The following is a 20,750-nucleotide window of genomic DNA, read 5'->3' as shown; positions in this document are numbered from 1 at the left end:
TATTGCAGTAAAACAGTGTGTTTTATGTGAAAAATCACCATTAGTAATGGTAGTACCTGTATCTATAGCTTGAATGGTGGATGGATAAGGAAAGATGTTTATCTGAGTAAGAAAAGGCAAATGCAAACACAGAAATGGCTAGCAAAAATTTATTAGTCTTTTTCCTTTCTGGGTGTCACACTATATTGAAATAATATAGATTACCATAGCTTTCAAAAAATGCGCCAAGGCAAGATATTTTTTCCATACCCATTCCTTACCAAGCTCAGACGGGCACACTCGTGAAGAAAATGGGCCAGGAAGACACCAGTATATTTCTTTTAACTATTGAATGAAAGACTTTCATTCAATAGTTAAAAGAAACATATTTTCCAAGCATTGCAAGTGTACCACGTTTTTACATTTTTCTAGTGGAAAAAATAAGGTTTGTATATTACAGTAGGAGAAAGCGAGGAATTGCCTGTCGCGTTGCGCATATGCTTATCACATCGTCCAAATTTTCTATTACAGTTTGGATTTTTAAAATTCTTTTTATGTTATAATAAATGTACATAATTATCTCAGATCATATGTTCTGACTTTTAGTTTGAAATTTATAGGTCCCTTATGTGTCTCTGTCAAAAGTTTAAAGCAGTATCAGTAGGCATTTAGCAGTTTCTCGCAGATTTTCAGAGATTGAGCATACACATTCAAAAATTACTTGTAGAGACATTGAAATTGGATTAAATACACTGGCCTTTTGTAAATATTAAGTACATCTTTCAGTTTTAAAATTTGATTTAGAATCTGCTTGTTTTTCCTGAAAAGCATTAATTGTCCTGGTTATATATTTTTGTAATTTTTCTTAAAGATCTTACAACATACTGATGGGAGTGGAGAAAGATACATATTAGGATATTCTAGACATTTTTGAGAATTACTCCTGAGATGTAGTTTTAGTATATACTTTTTCCATGAAATGTAAAGAGAAAAATTAAATACAGGGCAATTTAAAATGAAAGAAAAATAATGAGATCTTCTACACATCAAATTATGAAGACTAAAGTCATTATCAATACAGCAAAGCATTAGCAAAACTATTTCCTAAGTATTCTTCTCTTGTTGTTGTTTCTTCCTGAATTATACAGTGTTTGTATTCAGTTTATAGGTCTGGCTCTCTGGCATCTTTTATATTATATTGTTTTTTATGTTTTTTTTTCTTTTAAAGAAAAGAAAAACAATTTAAAATATGGTATAAAATTTCAAAACAACATTGTAAGAGGATAACAATGGTTGGTATATTGTATAGTGTTATACTTCAAAGTATTTGCTCATATTACAAGACAGTCATGAAAAAATGATCAAAAAAGTTTAGGCATAAACCATTCTTTTTATGACATAATAGTAATTAGTAGTATAACTATCTTAATTATCTTGTGTATATATTTTTCTTTTCTCTTGTTTCTTTTCTCCTAAACCGTCTTTAATCTGCAATATTTTATTCACTTTTAAAAAATATTTTTAAAAATCTTTTATTAATATATTTATTTGGTATAGAGTCTCATTATGCAGCTCAGACTCGTAGTGATCCTCCTGTCTCAGCCTCCCCAACACTGGGATTACAGGCATGCATCATCATACCTGGTTTCCTTGACCCACACAGTGTACCTGGGGTTCCAGGGACAGCAAGGCATGTGGTACCAGGGATTGAACCCAGGTCCTTGTACTTGCTGGGCAGATGCTTATATGACTGAGCTATCTCTACAGCCCCTTTATTCACTTTTCTAAAAGTGACTTCTGCAAAAAATCAGATAGCTGATTTCTTAGATCCTCATTCTTATAAAACAATGATACATTTGGGCTGAGTTTCATCATGCAGGTATGCCCTGCACACTGACCCCAGGTACCATCACCTCCCATACACTCTAAGGATTTTACATCAGTCAATTTTAGTTTAGATTATTTTTAGGTATCATCTTTTGATTTTACTATCTTCAGGTACTGAATATCAAGCACACTTTCCACTTCAATCTATTTTAACGTTTTTATTAATATTTTAAGTTTTATTCATGGCATAAAATCTATTAGTTTTATTCTAGGTAAATGCTATGTTGTTATGAATTTGGAAACTCAGTACAGTACTATGTTTTTCCTATCATAGAATGATCAGAGCTAAAGGAGACGTAACAAGTTATTAGATCCATATTCTAGAATCTTTTCCAAGATAGATACCCCATCCTGAGGAAACATAGGGAAATTAAATATTTTATCAAAATTTGACAGTTTTGTTAGAGAGGATTGGAATTAGACATTCATGCTTTCTCAGTTATTTAAACCATTCTTTTTTTATGTATTTAGTACAGGGTCTATAGGGTCTCACTACGTAGATTGGACTCGAAGTGATTCTCCTGTTTTTAGCCTCCCAAGCACTGGGATTGCAGGCGTGTACCACTATGCCTAGTTTCCACCACCTTATCAGCAAGCCCTGGGGGCAAGGCCAGCACGGCACACTGGGGATCGACCCCAGCAGCTGCACTCTGCCTAAACAGGCTCTTTAGTCCACTGAGCTATCTAGCCAGCCGTAAACCATTCTTTGGTGCTATTTTATGAAATACTTTCTGGGATTAGAATTCCACATGTAACAATCTGTACAGCAAGCAATTTTCTATTGTGATTTTACAATTTTATGGACTATGCCTTAAGTATTTAAAAATCTTTTTCTCTTAAGATAAATTATTTTTATTTGCTTATTTTATTTTAAACAGATCATGTTGTTTGTGAAGAAGAGTTTAAATATGCCATGTTAGCTTTAAACTGTATATGCCCTGCAACATCTACACTTATTACACTACTGGTCCATACTTCCAGAGGGCAGTAAGTATATTATTTATTTAAGATAACATTCTAAATAACTTAATATAAGTGTGGTTATGTGATTTAGAAATAACAGTGTTTTCAGTTAAATATGTAACTATATTTATATTTGTGTGAGCTATCTTTATCTGCTAGATATATGTTTTAAGGGGTGCAAGAAAAGAAATTTGATAGTTACTTGATGTCTTTTTTTCCAGTAATCTTGAAATAATGTGTTGCATCCTAATTTCTTGGTGTCCACATCATCTGTGAATTGGGGCATGTTAATGTTTATATTGCTTAAAATTATTAAAATCGTTCCTTTATTCTTAATTTGGTGTTTCAGACAAAATGTTGATTTTCTAAATCAAGTCTACTATGTACTATGCTTGGGACTATGTTTCTTTAAGTTAAAAAGTTAAATTGATAGTTATTTAAATGAAGTGCCAAGAGAAGTAAATCCAGCATAAGTAAAATCTTCCTTGGAATTTACAGTAGGTAGAGTAAGTGACTAAAAGCATAAAAATAGCAAACGTCCAGTGATATTTTAAAGCAGATTTTACTATTTTACTTCTAGTAGCATTTTTGTTCTGTTGATACAGTGAGAATTCCTCAGGAGCAATTTTCTCACGTTCTGAATAAAAGTGTTTCCATTCTGCACATTGATTGACAAGTCTTCAATTTGTGCAGTAGAAAAGTTATACCAAAACATGAATGAAAATGGTTGCTTCTTTGCAAAGTGTGATCAACATTTTTCATGCAGTTACAGTTCTGCAAGTCTGTTTAGGCATCAGTTAATTGAACAGTCAGAAAAACTCAACTGTATCCTCATCATTTTGCCCTACAATCTTTGTCATGTAAGACTGTAACTGAATATCAAGTCTAAATGTATTGTTATACATACAAAGGAGAAAACAAGGACAGCCAATACTGTGTCACAGGACTCATTGAGTGCAGCTAAATTACATTGTATAACTCCTTGTGAATATTTTTACAAACACAAAATGAAAAGTGTATAATACACTTCAGTGAAAAATGTATAATATAATGAAATAGCAACCATTAAGAATATCACTGGAGAACTGAGTGTTACACATACATGCTTTTAGGTTGTTGGCGCCTGAGCGAACAGGAAGCTCCCGGTATTCTGGAAAGGTTGACAGAATAATTTTGAGCAGTACCCACTTTCTCAATTTGAGAAAGGTTGAGCAAAAAGATGTGATAAGAAAATGAAATATATCGGAGAGTATTAATCTATTGTTTGTTTGTGAACCTAAGATAGAAAACAGTGATACACTGTTATATAGAAAAGTTATGACACACTTCTCTTACACATATTTTTTGCTTATATGAATACATTCATTATTTCTGGCTTTCAAAGTCTCATTTTTGAGGTAACTACTACTAAAGATAAAGATTTAAAATGCAAGTAGGGGATTAAATCCAGACATTGAAATACCTATACTTTGGAAAGAGAAAATTATTATTTTTCTTAGAAAGCAAGGCATGAGGACTAGAATTTGTAATAATTTTACTAACATCTTACATGGAAATTAATTAGTTAAAAGTGTGCGTGATCTGTTGCCATCATAGCTGACTAGTGTAGAGATGACATTCATGTTACACATTGCATAGTCTGGGGATCAGTACTACGTCCATGGCACCTTGTACTTCTTTCTTTTCATTCTGACATCTTTAGCAAACATATACTGAGACATCAGGTACTTGGACTCAAGATTTTCTAATAGAAAAACAAAAAGAGATATCTTATGAAATATATTGGAGTAGCTAATACAGGGTTTTTGTTTTTGTTTTTTTTTTTTTTTTTTTTTTTTTTGTGGAACAGGGGATTGAACTCAGGCGCTTGCACTTGCCAGGGAAGCACTTATTCCACTGAGCCATCTCCCCAGCCCCGCTAATACAGTTTTTCCACACTGACATGAAGTAACAAGTATAATTACAAATTACATATATAGTCACAAAACTTGTTTCATTTTTTCATTAAGAATATGATTATGTTTTTGTATTCAAATACAAGGTTGATGCTAGGTATATCTATTAGAAATGTAAACATACGCACATATTTATTTAAAATTGGATATTTATTCATGCTATGTATTGTATGAATGACAGGCAAAGCAAAGGAAGTTAGCAGAGGACATACTGAGTCATATAATACACTTTGGTAGCCTGAATTTTATATGGGAATTGCCATGATGGTCTTCATAGACACTAAACTAAAAGCCTGAGTCAGGGATGTAAAGTTGGCACTATTAAAATAAGGACATATAAGGCTGGTGAAATAGCTCAGCGGACCAAGTGCCTGCTTAGGCAAGAGCAGGGACCGGGGTTTGATCTTCAGTACCGCATGCTGTGTCAACCCCTCCCCTGTGTGTGCTGAGCTGGCCACCCAGAGTAGGCGTAATGGTGCATGCCTTTAATTCCAGCACTGGGGAGGCTGAAAACAAGAGGATCACTACTGCGTATCACTATTCCCAGCTGCATAGTGAGGCCCTCTACCAAATACATTAAAAAAAGGAAATAGCAAATATGACTGCAGCTTATTTTTTGTTATGTTTATTTTTTATTTTATTTAAAAACTTTATTTATTTATTTATTTATTTATTTATTTGTGTGTGTGTGTATGGCCAGCTCAGGCTACCAGGGGGCGGGGCTGGCTGGCATGTGGTACTGGGGGATTGAACCGCGGTCCCTGTGCTTTGCTAAGCTTGTTCTAACTAGGTGCATTAGACCACTGAGCCATCTCACCAGCACCTGTTATGTTTATTTTAATAATTCTTTCTTTTTTGTTTTATTTTTATTGTTTTTTATTTTATTGCGAAACAAATTTAATAGGACATTTTCAATAATTAATCCATTGCACATTGTTATCTTCTCAGCAGTCATCCACAGCACAAGAAGCAGCCAGGACATCCTGTCCAAACACTACTACTGCAAATCCCTCATCTCACTGAACCAAGAGAAAGCAGCCATACATCTATCTTAACTATTCTGTATATACAAACACAAAATGGTCTTTCCTCTGTATTGCCCTCTCCAGTTCAGTCCTGTCAGAGATGGGTTTTCTATTGGCATCTAAATATCATAGGTGCTTGAATTCAGCAAAACAGTCCAACACAGTCCAGTAGTCCACAATAGTAGTAGGTTATCCACAGAAGTTGTTGACTAGAGCCTTTTACAGCTCAGCATATTAATATGGCTTTACTTTATATACCTCGTTTTTATACTTTACTGCTGGATGGTTAAGACCAAGATAAAGCAAGATCTATATAACAAGAAATGTAACTTTTGTATCTGATAAGGATTTATCCTGTAACCCTGTACTGCACTTTGTAGATCCTTTGTCACTGTCACCCATGTGGATGAGTCACGACCATTGCTTGACCAATATGCTCTCTGTGAAAGCCTGAGAGAAAGTTTTCTCTCCAAGTAACTCTCCTTAGGCACACTCTACATTATTAATCACATTCCTCTGTGGTTCCATAATTTTGATCAGAAAATTTGGGGCACAACTGAGTTACATGATGTTACAGTACGGGCTCTCCTATGTCTTCAGTCTTCACTGACTTTGAAAGGCTAGGGCCAAAATGTTGGCAGACCTTGTAGCCCTTCATTTTCTCCAATTTTTGATCTGGAAACTTAGGTTGTTAACACTCCAGAACAGAAGCTTATTATTACCCTGCAACATATGCAGTTCGGTTTACCCTATCTGTCTAAATATCGGACATCTTAGGCATAACGTGGAACAGGTATTGTCCATCAACTATTGATGTGTTGAAATTTAAGTCCTTACAGAATATGAAGAAAAAAATTTAAAAAATAGGAATAAACACATTTTTACACAGAAATTTAGAAATCTAGCCATATACAGCATTGTATCGGGACAGTCCTGTGACCTCTTTTTTTTTCTTGTGTCTTTTTTTTCATTTATTACCCATTTTTTAAAAAAAGAAAAATGAGAAACAAAAAAACCCTTTTACTTGTAAGACAGTATGGTGATAATTGGTATGTCATGACAAGAAGTATGTATTTAGAAGACCAGAATGACAGGCATTCCAAGCATGACCCTACTATTACACATTGATATCTTCAGAGTAGTTGCTTGGTTCACAGGTATGAGCATATATAGTTAATCAGGTTGAGAATCCTACCAATTAACTGCTAGTTTCAAAAACCTGCTGATGTTTCTCAGGATCATTGCCTTGTCCATCTTGTGAGTGTAAATGTATGGCTTTGTCTCTTTCCTGTTTCCCAGCTTTTCTCCTTACCCTCTCCTCATTGTCTAATCCTCAAGTTCTTGCTTTCCTTTTAGTTGTGTTACACCTTTCTGTTTGTATTTCTTCTTTTGATTTCATATACTGGGAAGACTATATGATATTCACACATGTGGGCCTGGTTTATTTCACTTATTATAATTCTTTCCATGAAAGTTTAATATTATATTTCAAATCCAAGAAGGGGCTTCCTCTTCTGCTCCTTCTCCTTCTCCTTCTCTTTCTTCCTCTTCTTCTAATAAGTGTTTGATCCAGAAACTTCATTTTGTAAGATAATAACTACAATCAAACTCTCTGGAAACCATATGCTTCCAATTTCAAACAAAATACTGTCTTCTAGTGTTCATTCTGTAATTGGAATTCCTAAATTTAGGAAGAAAATGTGGTAAAGAGGAAAAAAACACCATTTTGGCAGAAGTGGTTACCTCACTAACTGCTAAACTCAACTAATATTGAGCCAATTACATATTCAATTTAATTTTTAGTCAATTTATGTGGAAAGTTGAGATAAATAACACTTAATTCATTACTGGCTTCATTAATTTCAAAATTGCTTCTTGAATGACAAATACACTACAGAACCATCCCATGTGTTATATATACAGAGAGAAAGCCAGCAGAAAATTCCCTGTTTGCAAGGGGCTTTTATTCCAGTCAATGAGACAGATAAACTGAAAGCAGTAGTGGGGAGAAGGGCTGGCCAATAGCTCAGCAGATTAAAGTGCCTGTAAGCAGGTGCAGGGGCCAGGGGTTCAATCCTCAGCCTGCCATGCTGGCCCTGCCCCCTGGGGCATGCTGAGAGGGCAATTGAGACTGGGTGTGGTGGTGCGCACCTGTAATCCCACCTCTTGTGAGGCTGTAAACAGGTGGATCACTATGAGTCCCATCTAGTAGTGAGACCCTGCACTCTGTAGATCCCTCTCTAAAGTACAAAAAAAGTAATAGTGGTAAAAAATAAAGTAGAGAAAGACAAGGTATTCACTTAATTTAAATGACAGATCAAAACTGTTTCTAGAATTGACGCTTAATCATGGGCTTGAACAAATTTAAGGAGTGGTCATTGAAGCATCTAAGATACAAATTTCCCAGGAAGCAGTAACTGTGAGATGCAGTAAAAATCTTCTAAGAATCTTAAACAGGACATAGCCCACTGTGGCTAGAGCAGGTTAAGGGTGGGGATAAATACTAAAAGCCAAGATCTGAAGAGAAATGGCACCAGGTCATTGGGGTCTTACAAATCATTTTATGCATATGGGCTGTCACTGTAGGTAAGTCATCTGAGTGGTTCTGAGATTCCAAAATTTTGACCAGTGTGTGGTCTGAAAGTGACGAAGAAATTCACACAGAAGACATAAACACATGAATTTGTCCTTCATTGGCATATAAATATTTAGAGTAGTGAAACTACACAGTCAGATCAGGGATTTCTTGAGATTATGAAGCCATGCCCAACGATGTAATTTTATAAAATATATTTCTCCAAGATGGTTATGTCATAAAAAGTCATTCCTTACCTCATGGGGAAGGTATATTATTTTTCATCAATGGAATCAAGTAGCAGGCATGAATATTGCTATAATTCTACTTGTGATTAGAAAATTAACTGAAAAACACCAGCGATTAAGTTGTATTTATTGATTCCAAGACAAATGATGTCTTTAAGAAATGAAAGAAAATTTCAGGATTCCTGATTCATAATAGTTTTCCTTGGCTTTCAAACATTTTTTATTATTTATTTATTTATTTATTTATTGCGGTACTGGGGATTGAACTCAGGAACTTGTGCTTGCCAGGCAAGCGCTTATTCTACTGAGCTATCTCCCGGGCCCTCAAACTTCTATTGTACGTCTAATCAAAAGGAAAATATTTGTAAAGTTGTAGAGAACTGGTTGTGCCCACTTTTATATCATGAGCATATAAGCTTCAGTAAATTTTAAGTTTTCTCAAATAAGTCTTTCACCAGAGATTGCATAAAAGGCTTGAAAAATCTGGAAGTACCACATGAACACATTAAGTCAGAATTTAGTATAATTAATTTTTGTGTGTGGTGTATAAATTGTGGTTTGGTATTATACAACTGCTAAATTCATGTTCCAAGTCAGAATTAAAATTTTTGGATAGAGTTTAATGCTTTCCTTGGAAAACTAAATTACATTCTCAACAAAGTTTGAGATATTCTAGCTTAAACACTGTTTTTAATCACATTCTCCAATTTTATTTGAACTAATTTTAGATTTACGGAAAAATTGTGAAAATGGTACGAAACATTATTGCATACACTTTTCATAAAACTTATTCTGTCATACATTTAGTAGCCTTAGTATGATTATCAAAATGAGAACCTAAAGCTTGTCAGTACTGTTGTTTAAGTTATTGACCTTAATTTTAATTTCTTCAGTTTTTTTACTAATGTATATTTTCTGATCCTGAAACCTAGCTGGACCTGACATTATATTTAGGCATTTCTCCTTACCCTAGTCAAATATGCAACTATTTCTGTGGATGTAATCAGAATGAGCTTAAATTCCTGACATTTTATGCCTACACATACAAACATATATACAGAATTATAGATCACAATTTGTGCATTTCTGTCACAACACATGACACAAAATTTCTGGCTCTTCCTGAGGGAGTCTTGAAACAATAATACCCCATTGTCACCGACTAGTCAGGACCAGCAATGAGCAAATTTAATGCACAAGATCTTATTTACTAAAATCATTCTCCACACACAACACCTATGCTCCTTGGGATACCGGTCAACTGAAAGACTGGCTTAAAAAGACATAAAATGATTCTGGGAAATTTTGTGCTACCAGAATGTAAGGTATTTCTCTGAATAATGTGCAGTTTGTTCCAAGAACTTAAAAAGTAACATAAATTAGTTCCTAATAGGCTAAGGTGGAACCATTTAAGCTATAAAATAAGTAATGATAACATTAGATTCTAATTTCTAAAATAAAACAAATAGCTAGGAGCCCATACTCATTAGTAATGTAATGTAATAACTAAATAAGGAAAAGGGATGACTATTTCTTACTAGAAAATTCTAACTAAGACAACATAAAAGGAAAACATTAAGTTATTAGACAAACCCCATAGTGCTATTCTTATGCTTACCCCTATGTGTGTTACCAATTGTGGTGAAAATTTGAGAAAAGCAGAATAATCATGTTGACTTAACATATCTCACCAAGATAATTTATAAGAATAAAGAAAAGAATGTAAATTTATAATGGAGAAACTAACCAAATATCACCTGAAAGAAGGACTGAGGTTAAAGGCTACCAATAGAAAGCTATGCCAAAAGACCTGATGTGCCAGTTGTTTGGGACACCTAGTTAAATCATCATTACTGAAATAAAAAGATATGTCAAATTTAGGTAGCCTGTCTCTTGATGCACTAGGTAGGACATAGAATCTACCCTACTTTTGGTATGTGCTGTCATTAGTTTTCTTGTTGCTAGGTTTAAATACCTGACACTTAAAGTTAAAGGAGGAAATAATTATTTCAGCTCATAATTTGTAATGGTTTTAGTCCGTAGTCAGCTGGCTCCCAGGCAGAGCAGTGAGACAGAGGGGCATCACAGAGGAGAAAATGAGCTACAGGGCAGGCAGAAGGCAGCAAATTGTGGCGGTGGCGGCAGCAGCAGCAGCAGCAGCAGCAGCAGCAGCAGTAACAGCAGCACAAAGCCTGCCTTCCCTTTCTTGTTTCATATTCCATCCAGGCTGTAAGCCTACTGATTGGTGCCCCCACCCCCAGAGGGGAGCTTCCACTGTCCTCCCCTTACTGTCAGTATCATAACCTTAGTCAACATTCACACGCCATAGTCCAGTTACCTTTGAAACTCCCCACCTAGGGATTCGTGAGGAAGACATCTAGACACAAACCATAACTTTCTGCTCCTGACACCCAAAATATTCATGCTCATTCATTTATGCAAAAGGCATTTAGTCCATCTCTAGGAGTTCTCAAAGTCCTAACAGGTTCAGCACTGCTGAAAAGTTGAAATTCAAAGTCTCTTCTGTAATTTGAAGCAAACTCTGAGTTGCAAGCACCTTGTGCTAATATAAAAAAAAAAGTTAAGCACTTCTTGCACACAATGGTACAAGATAAAAATTCCAAATAGGAAGATAGACAGGAACAGGATCGAAGCTAGCCCAGAATTTATCAGGGCAAACATTAAGTCCCATCATTCCATGTCCAGCATCTGGGGCAATCCATTCCAAGATGTGACCTGTCCAGAGGGCTTGTATGGCTCTGCCCCTCTGGCACCATTGGTATCTGTAGCTCCCACAGCTTGGTCCTTAGGTTGGCTGTGCTCACACTTTGTAGCTTTCTCCAGATGATCCATGTTTCTGGCCTCTCCCACTTTCTGGTGTCTGCAATGCCCTTTTGGCTTCACACTCACAGCTTTGCATATTGCCCTCTAAGCGACACACTACCTCTTCTCCCAGGCCTTTTTCTGAAATCTGGATAGAAACTTCCCTGGCACCACAAGTCTTGCATTCTGCATGCATATAAAACTAGCACTGTAATTTAAGGCAAACTCTGGATGATGCTGAGGTCTGATGCCAGCTAGAACAGTAGCCAGGCTTCTTTATCTCTGGATTGGAGAGTTGAGTGTCAATGAATCAAACCCTGAGAAAAAACTTCTCCAGGCCCCTGCCATTCTCAATGTGATTCTTTGATGCTCTCTTGTCAAGCTAAGTCCTTCACTTTTAGAATTTTAAGGCTGCAAAGAATAGATTCCTGTTGATTCTTGTGATATCCTCAGGGCATCTTTTCAATTATCTTCTTCTGAAATACTTGGCTTTTTTTTTTTTTTTTTAAACTGATTTCTCCCCTTTTTCACTGTTTCAGGCTATAATGTTACTAGAGCTGTCTTTCTGAGAAACCTCAAAACTTTTCAAGTTCAGCTAGTTTATTTTTTCTGTATCTCGAGAGATCTGGGTAAAACACTTCAAAATTAGCTTTTCTACCTCTTGAACCCTAGACTGCCTTGAAATTACTTCTATCCGATTGATTAGTCGGTCACTTTTAATCTCAGTCTCAAACAAGCCTCTGGACAAAGGCCAAAAGTAGACAAATTTTCCGCCAAAGCATTACACACATGTTCTGGGGCTGGAAACATTTATATTAGCATTTATATTATATTCTGGCTTTCTGAGCTCTGATCAGAATCTCCTATCAAGTTCAGTGTGTTGCAATCTGGGGATACTTCTTTAGCTGGCATCTCCAAACCTTTGCAAGGTCTTTCCACAAACCAGTTCTAAAGGATTTTGATACAAATTGCTCGGTAACATCACAGCAACCACTTGTCTCTGGTCCTAGTGTCTATCTTCATTACTTTTCTCACTGGTAGGACCAGACAATCAATGTTAAATTTATGTGGCTCTTCATAAGAAAGTTGCTCTGGTCAAATACCTAACACTTAAAGAAAGTTGATTCCAGCTCACAGTGTGAAGAGGTTTTCAGCATATAATCAGCAGGCTCTAAAATGATATGGCTTGGCAGAAGAACATCAGAGCGGAGAAGAGTCAATGGCAGGGAAGATACACAGGATTCGAGCAGCAGCAGCAGCAGAAGCAATAACAGCAAGCCTGCCCTCCTTCTCTTCCTTATGTTCCATCTAGGCTCCAAGCCTGTTTATTGGTGCCATGCACACCCATGACTGGGCTTCTATTACTCACTGTCTTAATCTCCTATCACAACCTTAGTCAATTCATGTGCCCTATTCCAAACTCCCTTGAAATTCCCCACCTATAATTACATTAAGCTTTAAATAAATCTAAAAATTATTTCTACCACCGCTTTTTAATCATGACAAACTATCAGACCAACCAATATTGAGAATTTCCTACACAGTAACTGACACTATTCAAAATGTGAAAACAGTGAAAGACAAGGAAAGACAGGGTACAATTTTATTTTAAAATGTTTTACCTAGCTTAATTTACATTTATTTAGACAGCATTTTGATTGCAAGAGTTCTTTCAATAAAATCTTTAAGAAATTCATATTTTGGAGAAGCACAGACCAAGGCAAAAGAAAAGAAAAACTATTGGGGTCTACCCTAGTGCCTCAAACATGCAGAGTGTGGAATCCAAGGAGGGAGAAACCTCCAGTGTTTCTTAATCATTAGGTCAATGACTTCAGATGGAAATTAGTCATGAACCTTCCCATATCTGTTTTCCCCAAACATCGAGAGCATCCAATTTTACTCACTGTGATGAGAGATAAGGAAATTCCAATGTCATTACCGCCACCAGAAAAAAGACCAAGCAAAATCACCATGAAAAGAAGTAGGGAAGGACGTAGAGATAAGTTAGCGGGAGTCTTTCTCCTTTTAATCCTGAGCTTCTCACAGAGCCTGGAGAATCAGCTGTCATGTGGGTGGAAGTGAAAGTTTCTCAAAGTAATAGGGATTATAATTACCATTCTGACTGCCAGAAAGGAAAAGAAAAAAAGGGTGGGAGAGCATGTTCAAATGCGCTATCTTTAGCTCTATTGGAAATTTCACACTCAAAAATTGTGACAGAGAACTATATTTTATAATCTGGCAAATCTAGTTCAGTACTCTTCTGTGAATAAAATAGAGTATAAGTCAGCAGGAGGGGCATTTCCTTCATTGTAAAACACACACAATTTAACATTTTAATACATCTGAGTGCTTCAAATCAGCTAATTTGGATATAAAATTTGGATTATTTTGATGTAACTTAAAAATCCAAAGGATGATTTCCATTATTAGATTATTGTATAATTTGAAGGTGCATCTGTCCTGTATGAGATCATTTACATACTTCCTTTCCAAACCCCAACTCATGTTCCAACCCATATGGCTCCACATCATTAACAATCTGATGGCCTTCAGACAGCAGCAAGGGGATATCTCAGACAGCTTTCCTGTCTTTGGGACAAAATACCTGAAAGTTGCAGCTTAAAAGAGGAGAAGTTTAATTTTCCTCACAGTTCTTCATGGGTTCAGTCCCAAATTAGTTACCTGTCTGAGCAACTGGTGAAGGACAATTGTTCATTCCATGCCAGCCAGGAAACAGAGAAGAGAGGAGCAGGCGACACAAACATACCTTGCAGTCATACCCTCAGTGAAACCCTTCCAATTAGACCCCACTGCCAGACAGCACATTCAGAGATGGAACTTATCAATCTATAACACCCCATGATGATCCAATCACTTGCCAAACACGAGACTTTCAGGGGCATTTTAGATATAAACCATAGTGGTGGTGGAATGTCTGTTATCAAAAGGTCTCCTGTAGGTGAACAGTGTAACTCTCTTTAATCCACCTGGTGAATACAACCAGTACCAACACGTGGTCAGTTTTCTGGTGAGTCTTAAGACCAATGCTGACCCTTGAGGGGGAACACGTCTACTCTGCTTACTATTTCGTAGAGCTGTCCTGTGAAAGACTCTCATAGGATATGCTTATCTCTCATTTTTCACTCTGATTTCACCTTGTGCTTGTTCGGATGGCTTTTGGAGTACACTCACTCAGTACTGTATCTTGGGGTGTGCATGCATGCGTGCGTGCGTGCGTGTGTGTGTGTAGGGTGCTGTACTGGCTCTCATTCGACCGGCAACCAAAATTTACCACGTTGCACTGCCTCATCCTTCAGCACAGAATGCTGTTCAGCTAACTCCATCCCAAGAAGCATTGTGGAATTTTCCGGTATCCTGTCATCTGAATTATACACAAAAGTCTTAAGGCCTTTTTTCATTTCTTTTATCCCATATCCATTCTGTCCTCCTTACTACGGGTGTGAATTTCATTGCCTCAAGGAACTCTACGGAAGCTCACACATGCTCTCCACCTCACACCGCTCTGCTCCTAACCTCATACGTTTTCTTGGACATGGCGCTGAGATTGCCAGGGCTCCCACATGAAACCCAGCAGACTCAAACAACTGAAGTGGATTTTCTCACTCTTGTGGCATCGAGAATTCCTAGATCAATGTTTGCTTTCTCTTGAGCCTCCTCTTCTTTGGCTCACAGATGGAGGCTTTCCTGCCATGTCCTCACATGACATCTCTTCTCTGTACCCAAATCTTTGGTTGCTTTCTTTCTCTCTTAACCTAAATTTCATTTTCGTATGAAGACACGTCCATGTGGTTCAGGGCTCATTCTACCAGCGTTTTTCTAATTTAAACACTTCTTCTCAGGCTCTGTCTCTAAAAGCATCCACATTTAGAGGTACTAAGGGGTTAGAACTTCCAAAATGAGTAGCTGGGGGACGTACTTCCACCTCCACTGAAGTGAGAAAGAGCTATAGGTTGGACTGAAACAGCTACACATTTTTCCTATTTTATCTATGTCAGTAGGTCTGCGGGCACCACAGAAGCCCACTATGAGAATGGGAATTTAGAAAAGATCCTGTGGCTATTTAAACCTAGTGGTTCTTTCTTTGTTTATTCCACAGTGAAAAGAAAAACAAATAAAATCTACAAGCTTGGACATAAAAATTAAGGCCATCACAAGAAAGGGGAATGATATACTTAATAAGCTTACTCTTTTCTTTTTATATAAACTAATGTATATCAAAAAAATCCACAGAGAAAAGCATTTTATTAGGTATATCTAAAGTTAGGAATCTGTATAACAATCTGAGAAATGTGAAATCATCACACTTGTTAAAGATCAGCTGGAGCATCGGGCATAGTTTGAGAGATGAGTACATTGCTATATATCCATCCTGCCCTCCGTCTGCCTGGGCAGCCTTTAATACTCCAACATTCACTATTAAATTAAATTTTGTAGGGCAGGCCAAATAGCTCAGAGGATTAAAGCGCCTGTGTAGGCAGACACAGGGGCCTGGGATTCAATCCCCAGCACTCTGAACTGGCTCTGCCCTTGGGACATACTGAGAGAGCAGCTGAGACTGGACTTGGTGGCAGCCCACGCCTGTAATCCCAGTTTGGGAGGCTGAAAACAGGAGGACCACTAGGAGTCTAAGTAGTGAGACCCTGTAGACCCTGTACTAAGTACATTAAATAAATAAATAAATAAAATTTGATGGCTGGTGAGAGAGCTTAGTGGACTAAAGTGATTTAGTTTAGGCAAGTTTGGGCAAAGCATGCAGACCGCAGTTCAATCCGGGCACCACAAGCAGCACCAGCCCCGCCTTCAGGGTGACTGAGCCTGGGAGAGTTCTGGCCTGGGGAAGCAGGCCTGTAATCCCAGCCCTGAGGAGGCTGAAAGCAGGAGGATCACCATGAGTCAGAGATGTGTGGTGAAACCCTGTAACAACCAAATGCATAAATGAAATAAAAAAAAATAGATTTCAATATTTCTGAGTAAATGTTTCTTTAAGATTTTCTATGCTCTGTGCTGTGCTACAAAGTTATTTTTATACCCTTATCTCCCATGATCCTCTTATGCATGGCTCCTTCTCCAAATGACATGGTCCTAAATATACTTTGGAGTTTCCGCCTTCTATATCTTTTTTAAATGCAGTTTTCTCTGCTTTGAAAATATTTCTTCTGCCTTCCTAGAAGTTTTTTATTTTTTTAAATCAAAAGCTTTTTCTTCTCCTGAATATTTTTAAACTTCCCAATTTAATGTGATTTCTCCCTCTATGAATTTACATATAATTCTAACATATTTGCCAGGTTATATATTGTAGTCTTTTAAAATTACACTTATCTTTCTCTACTTAATAGGTGGTAGTTTAATTCAAGCTGGAGAACACGCCTTACACATTTTTACACATAGCATAGTGTTTCTCCGAACATAATTGCACAATAAGTATTGAATGACTGAAAGTAAAAGATGTATTAATGAGAATTATTTGAAGCCCCAATCTGTAATTCCTCTGCATTATTTGTTAAAAAACAAATGTTCCCTCCTTTGCCTGTTTCTTTAACAAGCATTCCAAATAAATCTCTGCATTTCTCTGCACAAAAACCAGTTATCAGCACCACAGCTAGGAGCAGTTATTCATAAAATTTGCCGTTGAGAAAAGGTACAGCTCAGACACTGAACCTCAACAACGGATGTGAATAAATTAAAAGGTATACATGGAGTGGGAGGTATGTGTTTCCTTTCTTATCTCAAAATAAGAGGCAAGAAACACAAAAAAAAAAAAAAAAAAAAAAAAAAAAAAAACCTAAACTCTATGACAAAACAACTGAAGGATGATTGGAGCATTTTTTGGAGTGACTTAAGGAACTGAGGGGCTGCATAGTGTCAATGCCCATTCCACGGCAGCCAACTCAAAACAGTAGCCACTCCATGCAGGTATTTACTTGGAATCTGAAGAGGAGATTTAAGTATGACTACTATGAGAAATGCAGATGCTTTCCTCTTTAGCAATGTAAAAAATTGCCACACTGAACTTAAAACTTTGGAGTAAAAGTAGAGAAAATATGGGAGGGAAAGGGATGACATATCCTCTTCTTACAAAGTGGAAAATTAAGTCTGTTTCTACACTTAGTGGCACAAAGTTTAACTATGTTAAGTTAAAAAGTAACTATTACCTCTGAAATGGGCCAAATTCTGCTTGTTGATAGGGACCATTTGATCCCTGGCATAGTTAATATACTTTTTTAAAAAATTGCTTTCTTTGAACATGCTTTTCAGTGGAAAGGACAACCAACTAACCACGATTCTAAACATCTGACCTGATTTATATTTTTACTTTACTAAAGTGGCTATGTATAACTTTAATTGCAGAACATTGCTAAACAAAATTAAAAATAACAATATGATTATGAGAACTGTTCTGGGGAATCCATTCTGAAGTAATTATTTTCTTATATATCTCACAAGATGAGATCAACTATAGCTCAATGATATAGTACTAAGTAAAATTTAACAACATTACTAGTAAGATGTTCCTTAAAATTCTTCAAATCAAGCTTAGGATTTGAAAAGTTGTGTTTTTCCATTTTGGTTTTGATCAAAATTTGAGCTATGAATGAGTTAAAATCAAAATATAATATTGAATTGAGTCAAATTATTGTGGTTTGGAATTTTATTCATTCATTCATTCATTCATTCATTCATTCATTCATTCTTTCATTCTTTCATTCGTTTGTTCCATAATAGTAATTATAGATATCTATACTGTGTGGATGTACTTTTCGGAATTTGGAAAATACACATATGAATAGCATAATCACAGCATTCTTAGTCTGAGTTGGGATAAGTACAGCACAACACACAATTTTGAAATTGCCTGTACATGGACTTACAATGTTTGTAAATTTCCCTTCATGGATTTACCAATAAATATATGTGTTACTAACAAATACATGCTTTAGTTATGCTAAGATGTTTCACATTTTGACAGCAAATGACAATATGGAGCAGTAGCTATTCTCTTATAATTGTTTTTACAAAGGCAAATAAACTATAAAATATAAAGAATATCACTCGGAGCTTCCCGAACTCCTGTACCTCTACATGTTAGTATTTAGGGGACATAACTGACATAGAAGCCACTGTGCTGCTCAAAATTCAGACCCCAAATACAACAATGGAATGTCGATACTGAAGGTCACGAAGCTCTGGAACACAAGGTGAGCACGTGACACTCACTAAGTGAGTGGAGTCTGCTCATAGAATGCTAAGAAGGTACATTCTGGCCAGCAATTTTTATTACTACTGAAGTGGAACAGTGTAACCTCAGGACGCTCTGACTTAATAATGGAGTTAAAGAACTAAATGTGCAGTTTTGTTATGACAAATTAATTTCTTTTTTTACCCAGAAATATTTTTTTGGGGGGGGGAAGTTTTTAAATTAAATAAAACTCAGCAAAATTTTAGGTTTTTATTTGCAATAAATAATGGTAATTAAATGGGCATTTTAAAAAGTTTCACTGATTTTAAAGGAGAACCCAACTATAAGGTCGGGGAATTTGTCCTTCTTCATGAGGAATCAGCCTTTGAAATTTAATTTGAGAACTCTTTCATTCTTAATAAAATATAATATTTTCAGAATAATACACTTTGTTAGTAGTGCTTGAAAACCTATATGGCATTTCTTCTCTCAGATTTCCACAGCACTATTCCTTATCCTGAGAATGCAAGCAGCTTTCCAGTTCCATCTAGTGGTAGAAAATTGATTGTCACCCTCTGTGTGTTGTGCGGACCATTTTCAACCTTAGAATTCACGTTTCTATTTTGATATCTGCTAACATCAGCAACACAAAAAGCTGTGCAACTCAAGACGATAAATGCACAAGTCTCTTTCTAGTAGACTGTGGTGTCTGGGTATTGCTTTTTATTGCCTCTGTCTAAAGTTCTCACATACGTTCTCATTCTAGATTAATCTTATGTCTGTACAGTCAATTCTGTTTGAAGACTAACAAGGACAGTGTTCATACACAGGTATAACAGCTGTTTATTTTGTGTCTTTGCCTGATTTAGAAGCCTCTGTGCAACATTCATCCTGTTATTTTTAATCAAATTTGTAATGACACAGTCCTCAATTGTCAACAGTATGTCTCATGCCTATAGTGTTTAAACTCCAGATATCTGTCACAAAAAGTAAGTGTAAGATTACAATATTAAAATATTCTAACTTTAAAGTAAAAATTTGATACTATTTTGAGTTAATGTAATTCATGTGATTTTGCAGAAATATACTCTGCATTGTATAAACAATTAACTAGAATCAATGTGACATTACACCCATAAAGTACACTAATTTCCGTTAAATTTAACTCTTTTGGTCACTTACTTTAGACTTCTATTCTCAATCAATATAATGAATTAATAAATACATGCTGATCTTTAAAATGGAGCATTAATAGTTGCATTTTATTTATTTTATTAAAACATAAACTTAAATTGCATTTGTTCCCTAAAGTAGAATTTTCAAAATTATATCTGAAGCTTTTCATTATCTCCTGAAACATCCATTTTATATCAGAGTTACTTACTGACAAGTTCCTCTTTATCCCCACAGATGTGAAAGCTATTTAGCTTGACAATACAAATAAGCACATAACAGTAAGTCATATGTCACTCATGCCAATCTGAATCTAGCATGTTTAACTATGTTATTTAGGATCAAACAGAACAAAATCTATTAGAACAACTCAAAAAACAACTACAATATAGGATGTTTAAAGCAACAAATATGGTATTGTGAAAGATGTGACTTTTTATTAATGACTACATTTTACAACTTTAAAGGCAGTTCTTGAAAATATCGACATTTATGTTCAGTGCAAAAGTATCCTATATATGCATAAAGAATACATGAAAGTTAAAAATCAAACTGTACTTGCTAACATTTATTATTGGTATAAATTTATTAATGTAAATTTTGTTAAAATGCAACTATATAAAAATACATTCTTATTAGATTAAGAGTTTATGCTATCTTTAAAAATTACCAAGTACAGAGACCCAGTCCTAGGCCAGGTCCTGTGAGTGTGTGGAGAGCTTCCTGCTACCCTGCGCGGGCAGGACCAGTCCCAGCCTAGGCGCAGCATGGGCCTGACCCTCTCCCACCCCCTCGGGCCACCCCCCACCACTCCACCGTACCTCCCCCACCCCTCCGGCCGAGTGGGAATTTCTGCCGAGTTCTAGGAACCCCCAGACCCAGTCCTAGCCCAGGTCCGGTGAGTGTGTGGAGAGCTTCCTGCTA

The 20,750-nt window shown here is 36.2% G+C and overlaps 1 protein-coding gene across 3 annotated transcripts in view; it reads left to right on the top strand.

Moving 5' to 3' along the window:
- The window catches only part of Kcnt2 (potassium sodium-activated channel subfamily T member 2), a 417,549-nt gene that overhangs the window by 268,656 nt on the left and 128,143 nt on the right, over positions 1 to 20,750 (top strand). For all 3 annotated transcript variants that reach the window (XM_023707734.1, XM_023707733.1, XM_004625302.2), the window contains one exon: positions 2,745 to 2,853. In XM_023707734.1, coding sequence (XP_023563502.1) covers positions 2,745 to 2,853 — 109 coding nt within the window. The remainder of the gene's footprint in view (positions 1 to 2,744; positions 2,854 to 20,750) is intronic.

This window comes from Octodon degus, unplaced genomic scaffold, assembly GCF_000260255.1.
Source record: "Octodon degus isolate 3935 unplaced genomic scaffold, OctDeg1.0 scaffold00009, whole genome shotgun sequence".
Lineage (NCBI taxonomy): Eukaryota > Metazoa > Chordata > Mammalia > Rodentia > Octodontidae > Octodon > Octodon degus.
Note: the sequence above shows the minus strand (reverse complement) of the source record. Positions and strands in the feature narration are given on the sequence as shown.